Source organism: Gallus gallus, chromosome 1, assembly GCF_016699485.2.
Source record: "Gallus gallus isolate bGalGal1 chromosome 1, bGalGal1.mat.broiler.GRCg7b, whole genome shotgun sequence".
Taxonomy (NCBI): domain Eukaryota; kingdom Metazoa; phylum Chordata; class Aves; order Galliformes; family Phasianidae; genus Gallus; species Gallus gallus.
Genome location: NC_052532.1, coordinates 6,863,640 through 6,888,412, shown reverse-complemented (window position 1 = coordinate 6,888,412; position 24,773 = coordinate 6,863,640). Strand labels below are relative to the sequence as shown.

The window sequence follows — 24,773 nt, the reverse complement described above, 5'->3', positions numbered from 1 at the left end:
GCGTTCCCTCCGCCGCCGTCACGTGACGCGGCGCGCAGGGGCCCGCGCAGGCGTCGCTGCGGCCCCCTCTGCCCGCTGCCTCCCGCCGCGCCCTGGGGCGGTCGCTCCCCGAACTGGGGAGATTGCGTGAGAATTCCGCTAAATCGACACGTTGCCACAATAGCTCCGAACAGTTTTATTCAATAGCTCCCCTCAGCTGAAATCACTGAAATGAGGCTTTTTCATCCAGTTTATGTAGTCATAATTTCACAAGTACTACCGAGTTACCCTGTGGTAGTTGCATTCACCTGTAGTTTACTGAGCATTCTGATAAATCAGAGAATCATTAATGGCTTGGAAGGACTCCAAGATCATCTAGTCCAACCCCAACCCACCCCCGCCATGCCCATGAATCATGTCACGGAGTCAAAGAATCCTAGAATCAAAAAGGCTGGAAGAAACCTCCAAGATCACCCAGTGCAACCACCCACCCACCACCAATACCCCCTAATAAAAACCCCCCTAACCCACACCCCTCAGTGCCACATCCGCCCTTGAGCACCTTCAGGTGACTCCACCACCCCCCTGGGCAGCTGTGACAATTCCTCACCCCTCTTCCTGAGAAGAAGTTGTTCCTAATATCCACCCTGAAGACAGCTTGAGGCAATTGCCTCCCATCCTATCACTGTGACCTAGGAGTATTTTGACCCTCACCTCACCACAACCTCCTTTCAGGCAGTTGCAGAGAGCAATAAGGTCTCCCCTGAGTCTCCTCTGGATGAACAATCCCAGTTCCCTCAGTCACTCCCCAGAAGATTTGTGCTCCAGACCCCTCACAGCTTCATTCCCCTTCTCTGGACATGCTTGGAGCCTCAATGTCTTTCACACAGTGAGGGGCCTAAAATGGAGCACAGTACTGAGGTGCGCCTCCACCAGTGCTGAGTACAGACAACAATCACCTGTCATGCCCATCAGAAATTGGCCTTGCATCTCACCTCAAGATGCCTCACCAGTAAAGAGTGGTGTTCCTTAGGGATCAGTACTGGAACCAGTGCTGTTCATTGTCTTCACCAGTGACATCAACAGTGGGATTGAGTGCATTCTCAGCAAGTTTGTGAATGACACGCCTGAGTGATGGGATACCATTCAGAGAGACCTAGACAGCTTTGAGCAGTGGGACCAGGTGAACCTCCTGAGGTTCGACAAACCCAAGTCCAAGGCCTTGCCCCTGGGTCACAGCAACCCCCACTATCAGTGCAAGCTGGGGAATGTAAGGATGGAGCACAGCCCTGCTGAAAAGCACTTGGGGTACTGGTGGATGGAAAGCTGGATGTGAGCCAGCAATGTGCCCTCGCAGACCAGAAAGCCAACCGTATCCTGGGCTACATCAAAAGAACTGTGGGTCAGCAGAGTGAGGAAGGTGATCCTGCCCTCTACCCTGAGCTGGTGAGACCTCACCTTGAGTACAGCATCCAAGCATGGAGTCCTCCATACAGGAGAAACATGGATTTGTTAGAGCAGAGGGTCACAAAATTGGTCCATATAACACTTTCCCTACAAGAACAGGCTGAGAGATGCAGGGATGTTCAGTCTGGAAAAGAGAAGGCTCTGGGGAGACCTGATAGAAGCCTTTCAGTAGCTAAAGGGAGGCTAGAAGAAAGGACAGACTCTTTAGCATGATCTGTTGTGATAGAATAAGGGGGAAATGATTCAAACTAAAAGAGGGGAAATTTAGATTGGATATAAAAAACAATTTTTTTACAATAAGGGTAGAGAGGCACTGGAATGAGTTGCCAGACTCATGAATGAGCTTCAGGAGGTTTCTTGCAATTAACATGGCTTCAGATTTTTAGCTGTACTTCTAGCTGACTGGCTCGCTCTTGCAAACCTGCACACCTGTAAGTTACTGATCCATTTTTTTTCTGAAGGTTGATAAAAGTGCTTTCTTCAATCTATCCTAACACAGATGCACCATTGAGGCAATACAACAGCATCATCTGTGAATGGGTTACCAGAGATTGAAGTATTTAAAAATAATAATAGTTTTCTTTGCTCATTCCAAATTAATGCTACTATGGCATTCAAAACTTTAAGGCTTCAAAATGAAGGCTAATCTTGGTTAACTCATAAAAGAATGTCACTGTTACTAAAATATTTGTCCTAAAATATTTTTCTAGTGTTTTCTTCTTCTAACTGAGCTACTTCTGCCTTCAGTGAGCTGCTCAACCTGATATATCTTTCCTTCGATGTCGTTATTTTTCCTTCCAGTCTTGCACTTCTAACTAACAATCCTGAGCACGTCCTTAACTTCTCAGTCATTATCTCTGCATTTCATTCCATGTGCCACAACGCACAAGTGCTGTAACACTTTCTCTCTTTCTAAGTTAGCTTTTTTACTACCAGCACATAGAGCTTCATTTCTGCTTTTTTTAATAACCCACACATTTCTCTTGTCCAAGGACTGGGCTCTACTCTGTTACCACTCACCCAACTTGTATAGCATTTTATCTGGCACTTCCCTGAATTGCGTGTCCTGCACAGGAAACTTGTTCCCATTGTCAAGCAGCACCCTCATCTGAAGCTTTCATGATTTCTGCCAGTCTTTTCTGAAATTATGTTAAATTGAGTATATAATTTTTCTCTGACTGCTTTACAGGAGCTACTGGTAACACAGGTTCCTCCTTTGCCTTCCTTTCCCCCCCTTTTTCCCTTTCCAAACCCATTCTTTTCAATTATTCGCTCGTAATAGTTTTTTTTAGCACAGTGTGCAGATTTACAAATTCACTGCTTTTGCTATAGGACACCTTCCCAGCTAACACACTGCAAAATAAGTTTACCAATATTACCACTGCAGAAGTTGTGTAAGTGATCTATCAGGTGTAAACCCAAGAGCTTCCTTCACTGCCCAGCATTTTGGAGGGGTAGGTACCCAGTCTGAACAAGGGCGCATTGAAGCCCCCTAAAGACAGCTAGTCCCAGAACTGCAAAAGCAAACCAGCACTCATCCAAGGCGAGCCAGGTCTGCATGCAGAGCTGAGCACAGCACACAGGAGGAAAACAGCCTTGTGTATATCCAAAATCAGAGGGGGAACGGTGTTAATGCCTAACTCAGCATGGGCTTTGTGTTTCTCCTGGAAGCTGTTAGCCATCACAAAACAGCAGTATTCTGCAGATAGTTCTATATCAGCAATACCTAAGAGAGTGGAGTCAAAGCTGTCCCTTCCCTACCCTGGCACAGCAACACTGGACTGGGGGCATTTAGCCAAGCAGCACTACAGTAACAGTACTCTCAAAGAGAGGATAAAACAGGCTCTGAACACTCAAGCATCCTTTACTTGGTTAGATAAACTTGAGTGGCCTCTGTGTGAGTGGTGTATAACAGGGTCAGGTTCAGGCAACGTGCAAAATGCTGGGTCTGTTCTGCCCTCGTGTATTGTTATAGTGAGAAAATGTCTTTTTTTGTTGTTATTGTTATTGTCAATTTGGAGTCAAAGCTGATGATTGTGCCATATAACTTTCCTAGCTACAGCTGCAGTCAAAGCAGTCTTGCTTTTCTGACTCATTTTTTTCTGCTTACTGATACAGAAGTTCTTTGTGAGCAGAGTATTGAAGGGTAAATTATACAAAAAGTACCAAGCATGACAATTGCCCTTTTGGGCAAGGTCTCTGAGGAGCCAAAGTATATACCCCAAATATTTTCCCTTATCCAGACAAAATGTAACCATATCCCTGTGAAAGTACAGCTCCTAATAGATAATATACAAGGATAAAAACAGTAAGGAGTAAAGGACAGGCAGAGCTCCAGATCCAATGCAAAAGTGATTTCTACATGGAAGAGTATACTGCTCAGGAACCATAGTAAGAAATCCCTGGAAATCTATGCAGAATTTTAACCAGGATGTCTCTTGATTACATAAAGCCTAAAACGTTGTGCAGTTTGCCAGAACAAAGTGGAAGAAACATGACTTCATGTCACCATGATGGATGTGCTGAAGCAGTTACGTGAAACAGACAGCACAGAGATTAACAGAGGTTGCTTCTGGGTCATATAGAGTTAATGAATGAATGTGCAAGTTAGTTAGGGCAAGATACCAAACAGTCCCTCAGAGCAGCTTCTGGGAGCTGTTCCACCAGGCAAATGCAAACCGTGCCTGCAGTCTACCCCTCCTGATATACCACTGTTCTCCATGCAGAAGTGCTGTACTTGGTTAAATCCCACTTGCTTCTTCCTAAAGGTCTTTTGTGCATGGCAGGTTTGGCTTATTCAAGCCCATTCCCAAAAAACTTTGGGATTAGTGGGGAAGGTGCTCATTTCACACTGCCAACAAGATTGGAAATGGGAAAAACCTTTTGGTGATGGGTGAGCTGCCTCAGGGCAGCAGGAAGGGGACTGGTCCAGGCAGCTTTTACCCTCTTTTACCATCTATCTTCATTATTCTTCTGATTAACTTCAATGTTATGGTCTTTTATCTGTTGCTATCCAAAAAAGACTGATTTATTTCCCCAGATGACACCTATCCTGAAACTTCCCCTCAGGGAATGCCAGGAGCTGCACTCTGACTGAGGTATAGAGCATTTGGCTGCAGACGTGTCTCACTCACAGGGAGCAGTTTGGGAACAAGCAGGTAAAGGGTTTTTTCAGCATTTCTTCAAAATGCATCAAGTTGAAAAAGTCACATGAGCAGAAGGAAAAGAACAGTAGTAGAAGAGAACCTTGAGGAAGACCCTACAAATCCTTTGTGGAGCTCTAGCTGACACCTGCACTAGTCTTCTAACTAGACACCGAGTCCCCACATCTATGGGGGAAAGGAGAATTACTCTAGTTGGAGAAGCTGGGTTTCAGGAGAAGCAGTGAGAAGAAGGGGAAGTCTTGTGATCACTCCTTGCATGTGAGGGCTCAGCTAATCTCTATTCAGTGTTGCTGTCTCTCTCTTCTTCTGCTCACCTTCCATGTTGTTGGAGCAGAGATTCTCCAAAGCCAACAGGCCACGTACCAGCATCAATAGAACGGGTTGGGGTGGAAGGAACCTTACAGATCATCTCATTCCAAACCACTTGCCATGGGTAGAGATGCCTTCCATGAGACCAGGCTGCTGGTCAAACCTGATGATGAGCTCTACCTTTTTGTTTTGAGAGAGTTATTATTTATCATCGTATGAAGAATACTGTAAACTCTGATGGGTTTTTTTTGTTTGTTTGTAAAAAATAAAACACTTGAAATCCTCTACAGGAAAACAAAACAAAAACAAACAAAAAACAACAACATCAAGATGCCCAGCCTTTCTTTATCTCTGCACAATGAGAAAATTTCTAGAAACCTTCAAATTGGCACTGTAGAAGCACGAGGTACTCTTGTGCTTACTGCAGTCTGTGGTGTTTAGGGTTCTTCTCTGACTTTTCTAACTCTAATCTAACTCTGATTTTGAGTTAGAATTAGTTTTTCCATTTGTACAGGTTTTCCTTTCACGCAGAAATAACCTTGACCATTCAATTGAAAGATGACTCAAACATTATTGTTAAACTGTACACACTTCCAAGGTCTACGCTACTCTAAGTGAAGGAATAAAGTATCCTTTAAAGGTTACTTTATTCCTTAGTAAGAAAGGCTTCAAATGAACAAGTAGGAGACCACAATTTTACTACCTGACCATAGTCCAGTCCTCTACTTCAGTTTCTCACTCACTTTTTCTTAGCTAATAAGGATACTGGAAGGTAGTAAACCATATTGTTTTAAAATAAACATACATCAATTTGCAAACACATCCATTTTTTCTCACAAGATTTTTGAGATGTGCCACAGGAAGCTTTTGTCTGTTGTCTGCATTTTGGGAACTTCATGTGGCTTGAACACCTGTATCTGTTTGAGCTTTCAGAAAACTGTGGATGCTTATCCTACTGTTCTGTCATTTACTTCAATTTATTTCACTTATTTCTTCTATAGCCTGTTTTAGTCACTTTTTTTAACTGCACATAAAAGCCTTTTGCTCAGGAATCTCCCAATAGGCCTCCAAATGGGAACTCGCACAAAGAGAAAACAAAACCAAAATAAGTCATGAGATTGTTGTTGTTTTGATACAGAAGATTTTTTTTTTTTTTATGAGCCCCTCTGACTTTCTAATTCTCCAATCCCTCACCCTTGAAGCTTCTAGTGTATTTGAAAGAGGCCTCACTACTACAGCTCTCAGCATGTGTCTCTTGAACTCTTTATAGCCTGTCCTATTTCACTTTTCTGTTTTACTTGCCACAGTTTTGGACTTTCTGTTGCCCTTGGTCACAACTTCAGCCTTCTTACAGCATACAATTCTGTGTGAGAACTAGGAACCACAGAAGAAGAAACTGAGCAGAAGCAAGCCCTCAGAAACAACAAATAAACTGATGAGGAGCCCTGAGAAGAATTTACTGGGTAGGAGATGGGATTACTTTATAAGGTAGCCTCTAGAAACTTGTTTTGCCTCTACAAAACATGGCTCTAAAATAAGGCAGTGAAGCTCATACACCATGCTGCCCACTCTGCAAGCAATGATGTGATAGCACTGGTCATCCTGCAAGGTCCCCACAGGAATATGGCTTTAATGACTCTTGCTGCAATTGTTATTTGACATCAGACTTAATTTCAGGTCCGTAAGAAAAGAAAAGAGAAAGTCCACAATACTCTGCTATAGAAATGGCTCATTCTCAGGCACAGGGAAGCATTTATTCAACCAAATAGCACTAACACCTCTGTGGAAACAAGAAACCATTTCCACATGTGCACCATTATCAGGGAACTGGTCGCAGTGCAGATAAGCAACCTGATACAAGGTATTTTTAAGCCATCTCACTGACCTGCCCCCTGGACTGCATTTTTGTTTTTTAAACTTTTAAAAAAATCTCGTGTAGAAAATATTAAAAAGGAACAAGAACCACCTAGAGTAACAGGCATCAGCTCTCACCCTTAGGTATGCCCCTACATTAAAAAATTGCTTTACCATTACAGTACTTGTTCCATTCTTTTTCCCTGTTTTGGAGAATTAAGAGTCCTAAGGATCTGGCTTTTGTTCTTCACTGGAGGAAGACAACAAAAATGACTGACTGCAGGAGTAGTCTGTCCATTGAAAATTTAGATAAATGTGCTGGTAAGAATGTCTTCCTGCTGTTGGTGGTGCAGGGTTCCAATGCCAACTGCTGGGGCTGGTAAGGGAGGTCTACTCACAAGACGGAGCTGAAATGAGAGCCAGGAGGAAGTGATTAATGAAGCACAAACATAGAACCACATCTTGAGGTTCTCTGATTCCATGGTGACCCGTATCTATGCAGTTCCAGTTCGAAGCACTACAGGAAGTTATCCTCCATTTCCTGAAGACTTCAGTTCCAAGAACATCATACTGCATGAACTGCCACAGCAAACAGCAGCTTCAGATTCTCTTCCTACTTGCTGTGGCACCTTAAATACATTGTTTTCTACCTGGAATCTTTCATCATCCTGTCTGTTTAGACTAAACACCTGGTAAAAGAAAGCTCCAGGCTTGCTCATTGCTAGTAAAGGGCTCTATAAAAATCTAAGAAATTAAAATATGCAGTTTAGACATTAGGACTAGTTTTATGTCTAAGCATCACAGAATTCTGCAGTCAATAGCTTCAAACTCCATTTTATAGCCCAGAGCATCATGGGGCCATCTTACCTTAACTCCCAGCTGCTTTTCAAACCGTGGTGACACAAAGGACCAAGGACCCATATTCTGTGGTTCTTCCTGACTCCAGGTGAAGACTGAAAAAAGCATGAGGGTACATTACAAAGGCACATCTTTTCAGCAGCTCAAGAAAACATTTTGTTGTTGTTGCACCTCTGCTTTTTTTTTTTTTTTTTTTTGGTCTTGGCACACACCATTAGAGTATACTCATACTGTTTTTCAGTAGCGACTTACAGAAGCTAACAACAGAGAGAACAACTCCTTTAGCACAAGTGGCAAACATTTTTATCATCCCATCCTAGAAACACTAAATGTATAGGGATGTACAGGGGGAAGAACACAGAAGAAAACACCACTTCAGCTCTTCATTCTAGAAGGCAAGCAACAGATTTCACAGAGTCCAGAAACAAAAAGGTAAAAATTCGCTTACCTTTGGCATGGCTGTATTTGCTCAGCTCTTGCTGCAGAGCTTCCAGTGGGAAAGGACACAGTTCTTCAAGTCTTATAACAGCTGTGTTGTGTTGTTTTTCTCCTAGTGTCTCTCTTTGCTTCACCAGAGCATAGTAATGCTTACCAGAACAGAACACCACATGGGTGACACTAAAGAAAAATAAGAGTGTTTCCAAGTTTAGTGTTTTACAGAAACTCTATGCAGAACAGCTTCACACCTTTAACAAAAACAATCAGCCAAACTTTATAGAAAATTTAACTGAACTAAGTTACTACCCTAAACCATATTTTTGTCTTTGCCTTCCCTTCTCTCCCAGTCTCATCCAACTAACACACACCTGGGCTCAAAAGGCCAGAGCTCATAAGTCTCATTTCTTCAGCTTTAACTTTGCCTTAAAATTAAAAACCTAGTCAAAGCTAGCCATCTGTGCTCTCTGTAGAGAATAAACTGCAGAGGAGAAATCTCTTCCAGACCTAAGAGGAACTACCTTTAGGATATATGTGATAGCTTCCAGCAGTCAGAGAGGTCTTACTTGCCTAAGCTTACTAGACAAAAGCAGTAAGAGAAACCCTACACTTTGTGCCTCCCCGTTCCACTTACAAAACCAAGATGCTACAATACAGCTAACTGTGGTTGTGGGAAAGAATGCAAACATTTGAGATGCTGACAGACTTGAGTACTACTAGGACAGGGACTAACTAAGAAGGAGAGAAAGAGAGAAAAGGCTAGAACTGCTTTTTGTGAACAGGACTCTCTAAAATAGTATCTAAAAGGAAGAAGAAGACAATACACACACGAAGATTTGTTATTGTCCTAATTTCACTTCATCAGCTCAAGCATCCCAACAGAAATTCTGTGTCTCTTCATATAACAGCTGCTCCTGGTGTCCTTAACTAATGGGCATGGCTCACAATAGCATCCATCAGATTAGCAACTAGTTTAACAGACTGCCTTTGGAGGCAAGGGCTGGAAGTCTGAGCACTTTACTACTATTCAGGCAGTTAGCTTTACTACCAACAAGGAAGCAGAGGAAAAGGAAAGAAACAAGTAAAACCCTAAGTCACTCATCATGTAGGTATTTCCCCTACCCCAGTGGTCACTTCTTTATCACTTCAAACCTGAGCTGGTAGGTAGAAGAAAGGGACAGGACTTCCTTTCTGAGCTTTTCTTGTTAGAAAGTAGAGCTACCTTTTAGGATCTACTGAGGAGTCACCAATGACAGGTTTGAATGTTGTTCTTGGAGCCATTTCTTCAAAACTTGATGCAGCAGCCTAGATGGGGAAGAGTTGGAAGTTACCAAATCTGGTTGCCTTTTATCTCAGTCAAAGCTGGGGAGATGATTCGGAGACAGGGCTTTGTTAAATATAAAATGTACAGTCTTTCCTCTCCCCCCATTTTCCCTCCCACAGTAGACAGACAGAATGGTAACATTCTAAAGAACACCGCTGGACCAAAAATCAATCCTTTGAGCTCACATGCACCCATCTTTAACCCTCAACCTATCAGACCTCAAACAGGCAAAACCCCATTGATTTGACCCTAAAACAGGCAGAGAATACAGAGGAAAACAAAGAGAAAGGAAGATAAAGTTTTCCAGCTTACAGGGAGCCTAAGTAACACTTTCGGAGAAGCAACAATGAGAGGTTTCCTAAAGTTTCGGACCATTTGCCTCCGGAGTAAATGGAAATACTGTGCTGGGGTGGTGGGATGCACAACTGACATGTTCACTCTGTCCCCATCAACTCCTTCTTCTGAGCTGTCACACATCTAAGGGGAACACAGCAATATTTTGTCAAGAAGGCAGCAGTGATACAAACGTGCAAGTGTCTAGGCACATAAGGCACTTCACTAGTATAAGAATAGAGGAGCAAATATCCCAATTAAAACACTGATTGCTAGGGAAGATCAATTTCAGAGAAGAAAAGCTTTTAGCATTCACCCAGTACCATTATAACTGAACTGCCTCTCTTAACTACACTGTAACCAAGACATGACAGTTCTAACAGTTGAAGGCCATGATCACTCCATAAGAATGACAGCACCACTAAGCATGCTGCAAATGTTTCCCTAAGCCATTACTCAGTCAAAAAGGCTCTCATTTACGTATTACAATCACACTGGCACTACAGTGGATATCTTTTCTTTGTGCAACAAACTTCCTTACTGTTACTTAAGTGCCCAGAATTCTGCCTGTATGCTCTATGCATACTGGGAACATCTGTGAGTGGCTTGCAAAAGAGAGTGACTGCCTGTTTCCAATGCCAGCCCCAAAATGCTTTATGTAAGAAGTTCCATTAGAGGCCTGCTATTTGTAATACAGCAATTCTGTCCTGCTACTGGACTCATTCTGTGGTACGGTGACATTGCTGAAGAGCGACCATCAGAAAACAGACAACAGGCAGTACTGAAGCACATGTGCAGAGGGCATGAGACTTTCACAAACACTATGAAATTTTACATTACAAACTTTCACATTACCCCACACTCACTTGGGCAGACGAGAGAGACCGAACGGGAACAACAAGCATTTATTACAAAGTTCAGTCAGAGTCTTGCACTAGAGCTGTTGTAACATTTAAACCAAAACTGCTTCCTCACCACTTCCAGACCTGCACCTCCTCATCAGAGTTCCCTTTACTGCTCCACTTTCAGACCAGCCCATTCCTGCTGTACGATCCTGTCTCCAGCTTCTGCTATCACTAGCAGATTTATCGTGAATTTGGCATTTTGCAACAGAACTCCCACAAGACTGGCTGGGGAACATGTGAATCTGAGAGGTGAAGCAGGATACCTGCAGGAAACGTTCCATCCGGCAGGATGAGTGCTCAGGGCCTGCACCATCATAGCCATGGGGAAGAAGAATTACTATCCCACTCTGCAGAAGCCATTTGGCCTCACCTAAAAACACAGAATGAGAAAAAAGGAAAAAAAAATATTTCAACAGAACATAAAGCCTTAAAAGACTTGGTACTTTGCATGAACTACTCAGGAAGATAGAACATAGCTACATTTCCACATCATTAAGTACAGCCCTGAAACACGTAGCTGTATTTAGCGGTGAGATTCACAACTATGAAATGGCATACATAAGATGATGTGAAATTTCTGAGATACTCACATAACTTCAGGCTTTCAGAAAACTCATGGCATCACATCAAACAGTGAAACTTTTAAAACTCTGTCAGAAACATCACCAAATTATGCAAAAATTCTCTCAACAGCGTTGTCTTCTTCATTAACAAGCACCGGCACTGCTAAATCTCTTCAGTAAGACCTCTAAGCATAATTCACTGCATATTTTCTGAACATCTTATCATTTAGTCCTGTGCAAGTATGAAGCAGGCAGCATCCTGTCAGCCAGCTCTAGCTAATACAGCAATGCTTGCAAGAGGATAGCTTCCCAGGCTAAGAGATTACAGTCAAATTGAGAAAGAAATTAATCCTGGTCTTAAATACATGTTGAGGATGAGTGGGATATACAAGGTCTCTAACAATCCCCATCTGTGATTAAGAACTGAATACAGAGGCCTAACCGAGGCTAGATACCAATATTGTGGGCCCCACACACAAGGAATCCCACTGTAGACATTAATCGCAGGGAATCTGAGCATTTCCTCAGTATGTTCCACCTGTGAAAAGTCTTTTTGCTCTGAGTATTCAGAAAATATGTTAGTCAACCTGAGATATTATTTGCAAAGCATTTTTTGTGTTTTTTTTTTCTTGTTTGTTTGTTTTGTCTTGCTCCAGGAATTTTAAGAGATACGTCATGATGGAAAGGTACATCCTAACAAGCTACCAAATGTATGTGCACAAACCGTAAAATAAAGAGGGAGAAAGGGGAAGAAAGGTTGTTAACACCAACTGTCTGTTTAGAATGACTATCTCCTGCCCAGGATGGTGTCTTTCATTTTAGATAGAATACCATCAGAGAAAAACTGCATAGAAGTTGGGATCTCATAGGCAAGCACACAAGGCTTCTTGAGAAAACAATTCTTTTCTCAACACATTGCCCTTTTTATGAGCAAAGCTGAAGGATTTTCTAATAATACAAATAATTCATTGTAAATATATTAGCTTCTTGTACACTCACCTCCAGAGATGAAAGTGTCAAATATTATCTGGGCTCCATTAAAGAAGTCTCCAAATTGAGCTTCCCAAATTGGCAGTAACTTAGGACTCTCAATACTCATTCCATATTCAAAACCAAGTACAGCTTCCTCAGACAAGGGACTGTTACTCACCTAACAGAAAGGAAATTGTTGGAAGGGACAGGTGAGAAAGATGGGGTTGGAGCTCTATAATCTTTAATGTCCCTTCCAACCTAAGCCATTCTATGATTCTAGAACAACCTGAGGTTAAGAACTTTTGGAAGCAGGCACATAAGTGCTAGGTGCTCTGAGGACATGCACTCCAAAAGACAACTCATGGTCACACCTCTTTTGCTTTTCAATGAAGATACCGAGGGAAGAAGCATAATAAGTGATCTCTTAAGGAAAAGCAGAATTCCTTGTTAAGGAGGGTAACTAACCATGCACTACAATTATAAACTTGCTACAGGTCAACTTAAAACCAGTAATCTGCCTTTTGCTGGTCTCTCCTTAATCCAGGTAGGTTTCAGGCCTCCATATCTGGGGATTGCCAGGCTACATCCATGCACCTCAGCAGCTTTAAAATATGCTCTCCTTCAGCACAACTTGAAGAAGATTGCCTTACATACCACAGAACCTACCTCTAAGAAACCCTTCTGGTCTGGGGACATATGATTCAAAGGAATGTAGGTGTCATCTGTTTCTTGGCAAACCAACATTGCATGTCGCTGGCTAAAGGTTCCTCTGCCAACATCTTGTCCACTTAGTCTGATGTTAAACCCTTTCCAAGCAATAAGCAAAACACTTGTTTAGTAAATCATAGAAGAAAATACACAGAAAAATAAGTTCCCAGTTCCAAAATGTCCCTTTTCTTGTTAAGTTCTTTCTTGAATTTCCCCTCCAACTTGCAGAGATGCTCACATCTCATTTCTCCTCCTTTTGGTCAAGAATTATTTTGGAGTGTTTGAGTTTGCTAGAGCAAACTGTGAAATAGAGGCACTCTGTATCACACGTAAACAGAAATACAAATTTAGAGTTAAGAATGAAAATTAATCATAGCATGAAACACACCACATAAGGTACAGGAGGCCCAAGTGAAGTCACGTGCTTTGTTCACATGCTCTAAGCACTGTATTCTTGATGGGGTAAGAAGAAACAATAATTCATTAAAGACATTTACTATTCAATCTACAGACAATAGTAACATACAGGATTCATACTTACCTTCTCTTATTCCCATATAAATTTTCACATGTATTCATCACGTCAATCTTTGGACTTAGGAATACCTAAATGTCTAATGTTACATTTTACTGGCATCAAAAGCAAATAATTAAATATTTTTGCTATCTAGTTGCCTCTTACCTTGGCTCAGCAGGGAACCAAATGCTAAAGTTTCAGCTGTTGCCCAGTCCAGCTTTTTTCCTTCCTCCATTTTTTGAACTCTTGACTAAACAATTAAACAAGGAAAAAAGATTACTATTTTACCTTCTCCAATCTGTATGCTTTGTAGCATAGTTTGAAGTGAACAAAACAAAATCTACACAGAGAAGTACTGTTTTTCCTGCAGCCAACTTTGGTTGGTTTGAAATACATACATTCTTATTTCAGCACATCCTGAAGAAGGCTACTCTACAGAACACAAAACCATGTACAGCCCACATATTCCATTCCTAGTCAACAAACTGTGGATTGACAGATTAGATCTTAGTCTAAAAATACCAAAAACCTGAGGACAGCAGAAAGAAATTCCTGACAAACTTTTGGTGTACTGCTGAAAGATTTCAGGTGTAAGTATTTTCAGACTCCAGAATTCTCCCATTCTGAGGTGTAGCTATGCTGTTCTTGCCTTGGGCTGGGAAGACTTCAATATTTTTCAGTATTCAACTCATGGCCTCACTATAGCTGTCGACCAGACATCAGCCCATGGTCATCACTGATGCAAGTGAGAAGTTCACAAAACCAAACCAATCTAGTTATTGCACAAACTCTTATTACTTATGAAACACAGCAACTTTCAAACTTGGACATCTGTGTACACATTTATATAAAAATACCTAAGCATGTGCATTACTAGCTTAACAAACTGCTTATGCTACAAATTTCCTGATTCATTCTCCTGTAAAGTTTAAATTACAGTCAATTATTACACTGACTTACATTCTTTGTATGAACAACAAATTGTATTTCCTCCAGGCTGTTTCTTCAGCGTAACAAAATATTGTTAAATTAAGAATTAAGTATATGGCTAGATATGGGGGAGAAGATATTTTTCTTCAAATCCAGGAGAAAAATGGCATAATCCTAGTATGGAAAAGGGAACAAACTTCTTCCTAGGGAAAACTGTGCTATTCTTTAATTGGCAGCCTTGCTGTAAAAGGTCAGATATTTAAGTATCTCTATGCTCTACTGTCTACTGACCTGTGCATATGTCTTTAGAAGATGGCTGTGCATCTGGAGCTCTTCAGGCACCTCTACAGACTTGACTCCAATAAACTGCAGGAGTGGTATTGGCATACCTGTGTCCCAAGTGGTGATTTTAGCAGAAGGTTCAGCCAAACCTTTCCAGTGAGCCTGCAGGTTGGTAGGAGGTGGACTATACAAAGTCATGTTGGCAAGATGATCGTTTAGTTTGGAATAGTAGGTCGTCTTTATCTCAGATACTTCAACATCAGTCATGAGCCCAGCAGCTACGAGGTGTTCTGCATATGTGTCTGGGATACTCTTACGGGACCTGTAGGGGAGGGAATCAGACCCCATAGACATTAAGCCTGAAAAGTGTCATTTCAGAATAGGGAAATACCACCTTCCTTCCTGTCAGATACAATGGAAAACTAACATAAATTATGACCTAGTGCATAATACTCATTTGGGTCAAATTTTCTGTCCTGACATTTCCAGAGTAACAAAAATTCTCTTGGATTCATGCTTTACAGTCCTTTGTTTAAGACAATGCCTATTGCTGGCAGCTACAGGTAAAAGTAAGTGAAGAAATCCTCTCATTCAGACTGGCCTTATGCCATTATGCACTGTTCTTCTGACAAACTGATGGTGGGATTTCAGGATTAGCTGAGAACTGAGGCACACAATTCCATAAATGTTCCACTTAAAATACCAGAATTCATTGGCCATTATTTTTCTTTGAGGATCAAGATGAAATCTAAATTTATCAAAATGCTTGTAAAGATGAGGATCCAGTGGAACAGTCAAAAAGACGTAACACATCGTACAGGCTTCCTTCACATTCTCTCACATAACCTACCCTTCCCTCTGGCACACAGTAGACAACTTTGCCTTCTGATTACGAGCAATCAAGAATTTGAAATCCAAGGGTTATATGCAAGATTGTTCTCCAAGAGGCATCAAAATGCATGTTCAAGAATTGACACTAGTGGTTATCTTTATTAACATGTTATGAGACCTTAGTCAGGGACTGCTGACAGTCTAACTACACTTAACATTTGACAACATGGCAAAAGGATCTCCAGTATACAGAGATTCCTGTTAGAGAGCAATACTGACTAGACGTATAAAAAGCACACTTTGGGTTCTCCCATCGGGCGTCGTTACTCTTACCTGATGATTTTGTACATGCTAGGGTTGGTGAAGAATGGCTCATCAAGTTCATTGTGGCCCCACTGCCGGTAGCACAGCAAGTCTACTATCACATCCCTGCGGAAGTGGCGTTGGTACTCGACTGCCAGTCGTGTGGCACGGACAACTTCTTCAGGATCATCCCCATTGACATGGATAACTGCACATCCAACAATTTTACCTGCCCAGGGATTCAAAACATATTTAACAGTAATCACACTCCAATCACTCCAAGGAAAACGGACACATATCCAGAAGAAAATTACAGGCACTAGTGCTCAGCATACTTAACAAATCTACAAAAGATGTTCCTTGTGATGACAACTGAAATAAGGAATAGGAGTCATGCCTGAACAAAAGTGCATTGGCTCAAGCTGTTGCATTTGCCATAGTTAGAACACAACTTCTGTATCAGCAGTAAATTCCTACCTCTCAAGAAGAGATATTTTCCTGTATGACAATTTGTGAATTCTGTGAATTTGGACTTAAATATTCTCAGCAATGGAGTGCTCTTCTTCTATTTAACTGCCCAAATACTGGAAAATTAAGATGGTTCACTCCTGACCAATATCATATTTCCTCCCTAACAAAATCCTGAAGTCCAAATGGGTAAGACACCCCTCATTAACTGAGTAAGAAGAAAGAAACACAAAGAATGGAGGAAAAAAGAAGTCATAATAATGACTATAAACAAGTTTAATGAATCTATTTGCCTGCTTTGATGAAGCCATAAGACAAATACCTGACATTAAATCTTACATATATACATTAGTGTATTTTAAATTCTAGGAAACATACATAAAGAAACTAAACTGCTATGTCTGTGGTCTGGTCAATTGCAATACATCTGTTTATCATTAAGACACACCAGTCTTAATGATACAAAGCCAAAGGCCTTCTAAGTTTAAGTTTAGAAATGGCATAAGTCTCATCTTTCAATTAAAAGCTCAACAAGTTCACCTGATAACAAACAAACCAGTAAAATGAAGGAGAAGCTGATGAAGTTAAGAAGATATTAAAAACACATCTATTACATACCCCATCACAACACATTTTTAAAAGCTGTCAGTGACATGGCAGAAATTAAATGAATTTATTATTAAGAACTTGTGTAAGTCTTGAAAATACTTTACTACATCCTGTAAAAATATGACAGGATTTTCCCTCGGTAGTTAGTCTTTACCTCAGAGTAGGTAGGAAGGGGACTACTTTTAGCACTTGAATTTTTGCTAGTAGGAGGCAATACTCAGTAATAATGTGATATTCTATTATCCAAAGAAATATAGATTAATATAATTCCCCAGTGTTGATAGCATTTGCTTTAAAATCCCACTACAATAGCAAGTGTTTACTCTCGTGTTAAAAAGTCCTCCTAATTCTTTCTGATACATACCAATGTCACTACAGTACAGTGATGATCGTCCTCGCTCTGGAGGAGTGGTATAGCCCAGCTGGTTATTAACGATCAAATGGATGCTCCCACCAACTCTGAAATGTGGTAGATTGGAGAGGGTCAGTGTTTCAGGAACAATCCCCTGCCCAGAGAAAGCACCATCACCATGAACCTGCATTAGGGAAGAAGGTGGAAAAGTCTCATTTGAGAGAACACTGGAGGAACAGCAACACTGAGGAAACAGTAAATCACTATGCAACACCTATTGCTGGGTCCAGTTCTTAACCCCTTTCAGACTACTGTTTTCAGGATTTGTACATAATTGTCTGATCTACTTGGAACAGATCCATAATATCTTGAATTGACCCATCGGTGTTTTGGTGACTGCAAGTATCATGGCTATAGCAAAGCTGCATCAGTAAGTACCAACTCACTGACCACTGAACAACAGTAAGCCAGTCACCAGAGGATTTGCTGCACTATTTGCTGAAAGTTAAATAGTGGTGAACCATGACTCACACCTACTCCTACGTTATCAGAGACAAGAGCAGATACACTAGGAAAAGAAGTGGAAAAAAAAACTCAAAAAAAAACTCAAAAAAAGAGTAAGAACCAATTCCAGACAGCACAAAAAGACTTATTTCAACAGTACCATGATAAAATGACAAAATTCTAAGTCCTCCTGTATATTTTTCAACCTTTCTGTTAACTCTTCTCAAAACCCATTTCATTAAAAGAAGACTAACAGTGGTAGTTTAAATTGTTCAAAGCTAAAACCCTCAATGAAGGTATCAAAGTCAAGGAAGGAAGATGAATCATTTCTTTGGAAATCTAGATACTGGGATTGTTTAAAAACCAACACTGTCATATACAGCACCTAGATGTCTTCCTTTCCCTTCACTTTGTTCATAAAGAGGATCCCAGTTCTTCATATTTTACATTAAATCATTTGTTTTGTATTTTTATATACACCATTTCTGTTCACGTGCTGGTCTAGAAAGTCATACGAAGTGCAGCTACAAGCTGTGAACAAAGTACCTGCAGGCAAATAACTTTGTCTCCAGGCTGTGCAGAGCTCTCTGGGGAGTAATCTCCATCGAGCAGAGACTGTTGTCTTCCTCGTGTCTTGCCCACTGCCACTGGATTGATTGCTTCTAAGTGTGAGGGGTTTGGTAGCAAGGTGACATGCACAGGCCTGTGCGAACCAAAGTCAAGATCCACAGAAGATGTCAGGTGGGAGAGAACATCTCCAATGGCTGCTGAATTCTCTGGAAACTCACTCAAACCACGCATCTTACGGAACATGAGCTGCATGGAAACAAAGTTGTTTAAATCTCTTTTCTGATTAATTGACACAATAAAAGAAAAACATTCCCAGAATTATATGCTCTCCCACTCTTGGGACAGCCAGGATGCCTCAAATTCCAACACATAAACCCTTTTCATAGAGTTCTCATACCAATCTCCCAGGGAAAGCTGGCAGAGGTACTGTTATGAAGGGAATACATTCTCACAAAGGTAACTTTTTTTTAACTGCTTCAGCATTCACAAGACAAACGTTTATATATTTATTGCAAATAAACCAGACGCATAGAAACTTCCAGTAAGACTGTGAATCCCTTACCTCTGGTGGAAGCTGAAGCAAGCCTGTGAGAAGATTAAGTCTTCCACGATGAGGCATTCCGAGAATGATATCTGTCACACCACTGTATGCACACATCTTGAACAATTCATGGAAGAAGCCCATCATGCTCTCTGCTCCTTCACCACCATATCGCTTCACTGTAGCGAACTTTGTGGCTAAGAAGCGATCAAACTCCTATTAAAAACAGAGGAACTTCAGTATTAAGCAATTTTAAGCAGCAGTCTTCCTTTGTAAAACTGAAATATCATTTATATTTGTACCTATGTAAGCATAGCCCTTGAAAAAATTTCAGCTAATTCTCCAGCCCTACTGTCTAAGATCAGAAGCCATGATGAGTACAAGACAGTGCCTTTTTTCTCTGAGGATGAAAACTGAAGGATAGAGGACCAAGCTGGCTCTACCTAACATGGAAGGAAATGGACACTGAAATAAACAAGAGCAATTTACAAATTCCTTAATAGTTCACCTTTTTTGGTGAAAATTAAAAGAATGGTGTTCTTTTACAGCATAATCCTTAGCTATCCTGAGATGCAAAGTGCTAGAGAAACAGTGTTTCACTTTGATTACATTAGACACAATATTTAGTACATGAGTAAAATAATTATTGAGGGAAGGAAAATAAGGGAATCTGTATTTACTTCATTTTCCTTTCACTCCTTCCACTTCACTCACTCCATTCATCAACTCCTAGACAGCTCTCTTACATGACAAAGTCTTGGAAACACTGGAAGTGTCTGCAGTGTCTTGCAACTGAAAACTGAAAATAAAAGATGACTGTAACTGAGAAGGGAAGACTGAGCCACAGCCAAAGATCCAAGCCAATCGCTGAATAACTTTCAGTTAAGAAATGCTGAATTCTAAGGAATTACATATACAAAACTAATCACACACGGAAGTGTTTCTTCCACATGGGTTCAATTCCACACACTTAAGTACAGTTCTGATCATTCTGAGGGTAACGCTTGATTCTTAAGGGTCCTGATTTCACCCTCCTTTCTCAGAGACAAATTCCTTTGACTGCCAAGAAGGTAATAAAAAAATATAAGATGTGGTATACTTCTGTTTAGTCATTGTTACATATTACATTTAACACTACGACTTGAAAAATTGGAAACAGGGACACCTTCACAGATTCTCCTCTACCCTTCCATCCTTCTTGATAAAGCAGGGAGAGAAGGGGAAAAAAAAGAAAGTTTTTCACAGTATAGAAATATTTGAATAAATTGTCTCTACACACTTTGGAAGTCCATAAACCTTTCACTTCTTCATTCTAAGAACAAAAGTTTCTCTGCTGAAGGGCTACTTGGCTAAAACCTCAGTTCAACTCTGTTTTGTTCTCTCATAACTTTGAGTGAAGTTGATCTGGCTGGAAATATTCTCCTAGAAATAATTTCCAGACAAATCAATGCAAATTAAAAAGGTGTTGATAAATGTTTCAACAGTGGTTGCAAGGTAAATTCAGCAATAGTCTCCAGTGAAGATTCCTGCATTTGTGTACCATGCTTCTTTGACAAAAACAGTAGCATTTCTCCCTCTCACATGCTGTCAAAGCCTTTAGGGCAGTGACTCTTTTGTTGCGTGGACCATGTCCAGAGCATTAGAAGGTCCACAGCAGACTTCACAATTCAATTAAATTGAGTAATAATGAACAAGGTACCTGTGACTCCAACATCAGTTTGCACAAGTGCTTCTTCTCTTCAGTCGTAAATGCTTCTTGTTTCAGTTCTTCAAATCTTTTAGTAAACCATTTTCTCTCCTCCAAGGTTGGAAGTTGGCTTGTTTCTATGGAAATATGTCCGCAGTACACATGGTCAAGGTAAGCCAACACATCCTCTACAGAGGCCTCTTCTTTTCCCATGTTGAGAAGCCCTGGTCAGAAATAAATGTTATTAGACTCTTGTGGGGAAATAGGTGGAAACAGTAAGAACTAAACCAGTATCTTGCAACTACACTAATATTTTGAGAGTACAAATTCATACCCTTGACCTCCTTTCCTTCATTTAAAACCATTTATAACCATACTCCAGTGTCATATTAATGCAACGGTCTCATGCTTAATTACAAGGCACTCAAAATGCCTTTTGGAAAGACTTTAATGTGAATGACACCAAGTCACTGCTTTTGTGACTTAGTACAGAACTCATTTTGTGGCTCAGAAATGAGCTCCAACCCCACGGGCATCAGAAGTTAGTAAGCACTTGTTTTGTAGATGGATAAGATATATAGCACTGAAAGACAGACATTTATACAAGGCCACAGTGAGAGACAAAAATCAAGTGCCACAGCAGCTTCATTTCAATCCCCAAAACTACGCTAAATCATAGAATGTTACAGCAACACAAGAAATTAATGTGTAACCTCAGTAGATTTAAGTACAACTAAAAATGTTCATGGTATCCTAAGACGTGAGAAGGTATCCATTTATTACACGATGATCTACGCAACAAACATGTAAGTAGGCTCAAGTTAACGATTTTCCATCCAACAATACATTACTGATTGAACCTCCACTTAATATTTGGCTCCTCTGCAGAGGACAGAGCCTCCTAATAAACCACCCATGACAAAAATTTGCTGTGATAGGGTAGCACTTACCTGTGGTAATGAGAGGCCCTTGAAGAACTTCAGTCAACTCTTGAATTTCAGGTACCACGTTCATAACAGCTTGCCCAGCAAACAGTGGGTTTATTTTGGCTGCTTTGTGTCCATGTTCAGAGTATGCAGTTATTAAACGAGCAAGGGCATGGTCAACTAAACACAAAAAGAAAGCAGAATATTGCACATGCTCACATTTAATACGTTTATAGCACCAACACATGAGCATTCAGTCCTTTGATAGTCTTCTAGGCTCTGGCTGGAAAGATGTTCTTCACCTTTATCATCCTGCATGAGCTCCTATTGTCAGACTGCTGTATTTTGTTACTAATGGAATTTTCAAGCAAGCTTACTCAAGATTTCATAGAATCATGAGTTGGAAGAGACCTTTCAAGGCCATCTAGTCCAACTCCCCTGCAACAAACAGGGACACCTAACTATATCAGGTTGCTCAGCACCCCATCCAGCCTGACCTTGAGTGTCTCCAGGGATGAGGCATCCACCACCTCTCCGGGCTACCCATTCCAGTATTTCACTGCCCTTACTGTAAAAAACTTCTTCCATACATCCAATCTAAATCTTCCCTCTTAAGTTTGAAACCATTTCATTGAACTACCACAACAGAATCTACTAAAGAGTCTGTTGCCTTTCTTACAGCCCTCCTTTAAATACTGAAAGGCTGCTCTCAAGTCTCACGGGTGCCTTCTCTAGGCAGAACAGCTCCAGCTCTCTCAGCCTGTCCTCACAGGGAAGGTGTTCCATCTTTGTTGTGGCCCTCCTCTGAACATGCTCCAGCAGGTCCGTGTCTCGTGTCTCCTCGTGATTCCCCTGCTAATCTGTGTATGTAAGGCTACCTCGTTTTGCTTTGAAACTCATTACAGTAACGGGTACACCCAACTCAAGAATGACAAGGTATTGATGTGCAAAGTCCTATTTCCATAGCCAACTAATCATACTCCCAGCACTTGCCTGCCCCTTGCTGGGATGTCAGGCAGATAGGGTCTTGACACTAATTGCTAAAAACAAACAAAATCCCTCTTTCTGCAGGAGCAAGATAAACTGTAAGCCAATAAAATATATTGCAAGCAGAATCAGCTATAGATGAATAATATGGAAAAGTTTATAATGTTTTTCCTCAACCCTCTTAGCAAGAAAGCCATTTAAAAGCTATTTACAAAATGTAACAAAAACATATCAGCACACCTCTTGCTTAACAAGGCGTAAATCACATCAACTTCTTCTTAGCTGTTAATGTGAGCACAACACTCCTACAACGGTTCTCACAGAACGGCTTAGGTTGGAAGAGACCTCAAAGCCCTTCCAGCTCCAACCCCTGCCGTGGGCTGGGTGTCCCCACCAGCGCAGGCTGCCCTCCAGGGATGGGGCACCCACACTTGTTTGGGCAGCTGTGTCTCACTTCTGAGTAAAGAATCATTCCCAAACACCTAACCTGAATCTCCCCTCTTTAGTTTGAAGCCATTTCCCTTGGCCTGACACTATCTACTCGTGTACAGAGTTGCTCCCCCTGCTGCTTCCTATCTCCCTCCAAGCACTGGAAGGCCGCAGTTCGGTCTCCCCGGAGCCATCTCCAAGCCAAACAAGTTCAGCTCCCTCAACCTCTTTTCAAAACTTCAAGTCTTCTGCTTGGAATTGTTTTTTCTGTCCCGTAAAAGCGGCCTAAAATCACTACAGTCATTGCTACAGAAGAGAATTACCTGTACTTAGTTAATTCTAGCATAATTCTATGTATGCATACAGAAAATACGTAGGTAAGATAAAGCACGGCCGCCCCGTTGCTACGCTCCGGTTCCCTCAGAGTAGCGCTCCCGAAGGAGCCGCTCCAGGTGCTCCATACCCGCAGCCGCGCTGCCCCCGAGCGCCGCTGACTGCCGCGACGCCGCTCGTCCCCCGCCCTCCCCTCAGCCCAGCGCCGCGTCAGGAGGCGTGCTGGCGGACCCGACCTGCTTTGCCGCTCGCCCCAGCGTCGCGCGGCTCCGCCGAGCTCTCTCCTGCCGCTTTCCGCGGCTTGTAGCCGTACACCCCCCGCTCCGTGCGGTACCAGCGTCGCAAGCCGGCCCGCCACGGCCATCTCCACAGAGCACAGCGCGCGGTGCTCGCCGCCATGGCCGCCGCGCTGCCCACCGCCAACCGCCGGCCTCGCCGCCGCCAACGCCCCCGACCGGGGAGGGGCGGTGCGGCTGAGCGGGGCGGGCGGCAGCGCGGGAGCGTGTGGGACGTGCTACTCTGCGACGGGCTTTAATATCCCGAATGTTTTCTGCCCTTAGTCTGCTGTATGCGATGGAGGACGGATATGTTCTCGCATAATTGACCAGAAAGAGGGTTTGAATCAGAACTACTGTAGTCAGTAGGAGCAGGGAGGTGATCGTCCCTCTGTACTCAGCACTGGTGAGGCTGCACCTCAGTACTGCGTGTTCAGTTTTGGGACCCTCACTACAAGAAAGACATTGAGGAACTGGAGCATGTCCAGACAAGGGCAGCAAAGGGTCTGGAGCACAAGTCTTAAGGGGAGCAGGTGAGGGAACCGGGATCGTTCATCTGGAGAAAAGGAGGCTCAGTGACCTTATTGCTCTCTACAATTGCCTGAGAGGAGATTGTGGTGAGGTTCTCCCAGGTAACAGTGATAGGATGAAAGGTAACGGCCACAGGTTGCACCAGAGGATGTTCAGGTTGGATATGAGGAACAATTTCTTCTCAGAAAGAGTGGTGAGGCACTGGCATGGGCTGCCCAGGGAGGTGGTGGAGTCGCTGTCCCTGGAGGTGTTCAGAAATAGGACAGACGTGGCACTGAGGGCCATGGTTAGTGGGCACAGTGGGGGTGGGTTGATGGTTGGACTAGATGATCTTCAGTGGTCTCTTCCAACCTTAATGATTCAATGATTCTATGATTCTTTAGGTGACTTCAGAAGTATATCCCATTATCTTGGGATTTCTTATTAAAATGCTTTGAGAAGTTCAGTATCAAAGTTTAACCCTGTGTATTTGTTACACTGGATTGTGGTTAGACACCTTAACCCCATCACCTCTGGAAAACTTACCAAAAATGCATGAGTTAGAATTGAGGGTTTAACAAAACCTAACATTTTTGCATAACCTTTGTGTGAATGCAGTAGCACTGGCTTGCCTGTGCCTATTAAAAGCAGATAAATCATAGAATCATAGTATCATTAAGGTTGGAAAAGACCTCTCAGATCATCCAGTCCAACCATCCACCCACCACCAATACTACCCACTAAACCATGTCCCTCAGAGCCACATCTACACATTTCTTGAATCTGTTTTGTTGATGGTGTTTGCAACAGGTAAAAAAGAACATTTATTTCTTCAAATCAAACAGTGG

The 24,773-nt window shown here is 41.9% G+C and overlaps 1 protein-coding gene across 1 annotated transcript; it reads right to left on the bottom strand.

The window, feature by feature from the left end:
• Positions 1–6,654: 6,654 nt before the first annotated feature.
• On the bottom strand, positions 6,655–23,561 carry DHTKD1 (dehydrogenase E1 and transketolase domain containing 1). The gene is made up of 17 exons (XM_423753.8): positions 23,377–23,561; positions 21,416–21,571; positions 20,478–20,689; positions 18,800–18,994; positions 18,214–18,483; positions 17,176–17,347; positions 15,765–15,963; positions 14,610–14,922; positions 13,554–13,638; positions 12,830–12,969; positions 12,191–12,341; positions 10,892–10,998; positions 9,703–9,867; positions 9,289–9,371; positions 8,080–8,249; positions 7,641–7,726; positions 6,655–7,180 (listed from the first exon to the last, which is right to left on the bottom strand). The coding sequence occupies exons 1-17, from the start codon at positions 23,537–23,539 to the stop codon at positions 7,079–7,081; spliced, it is 2,769 nt and encodes a 922-aa protein (XP_423753.6). The 5' UTR covers positions 23,540–23,561; the 3' UTR covers positions 6,655–7,078.
• Between the last annotated feature and the right edge of the window lie 1,212 nt (positions 23,562–24,773).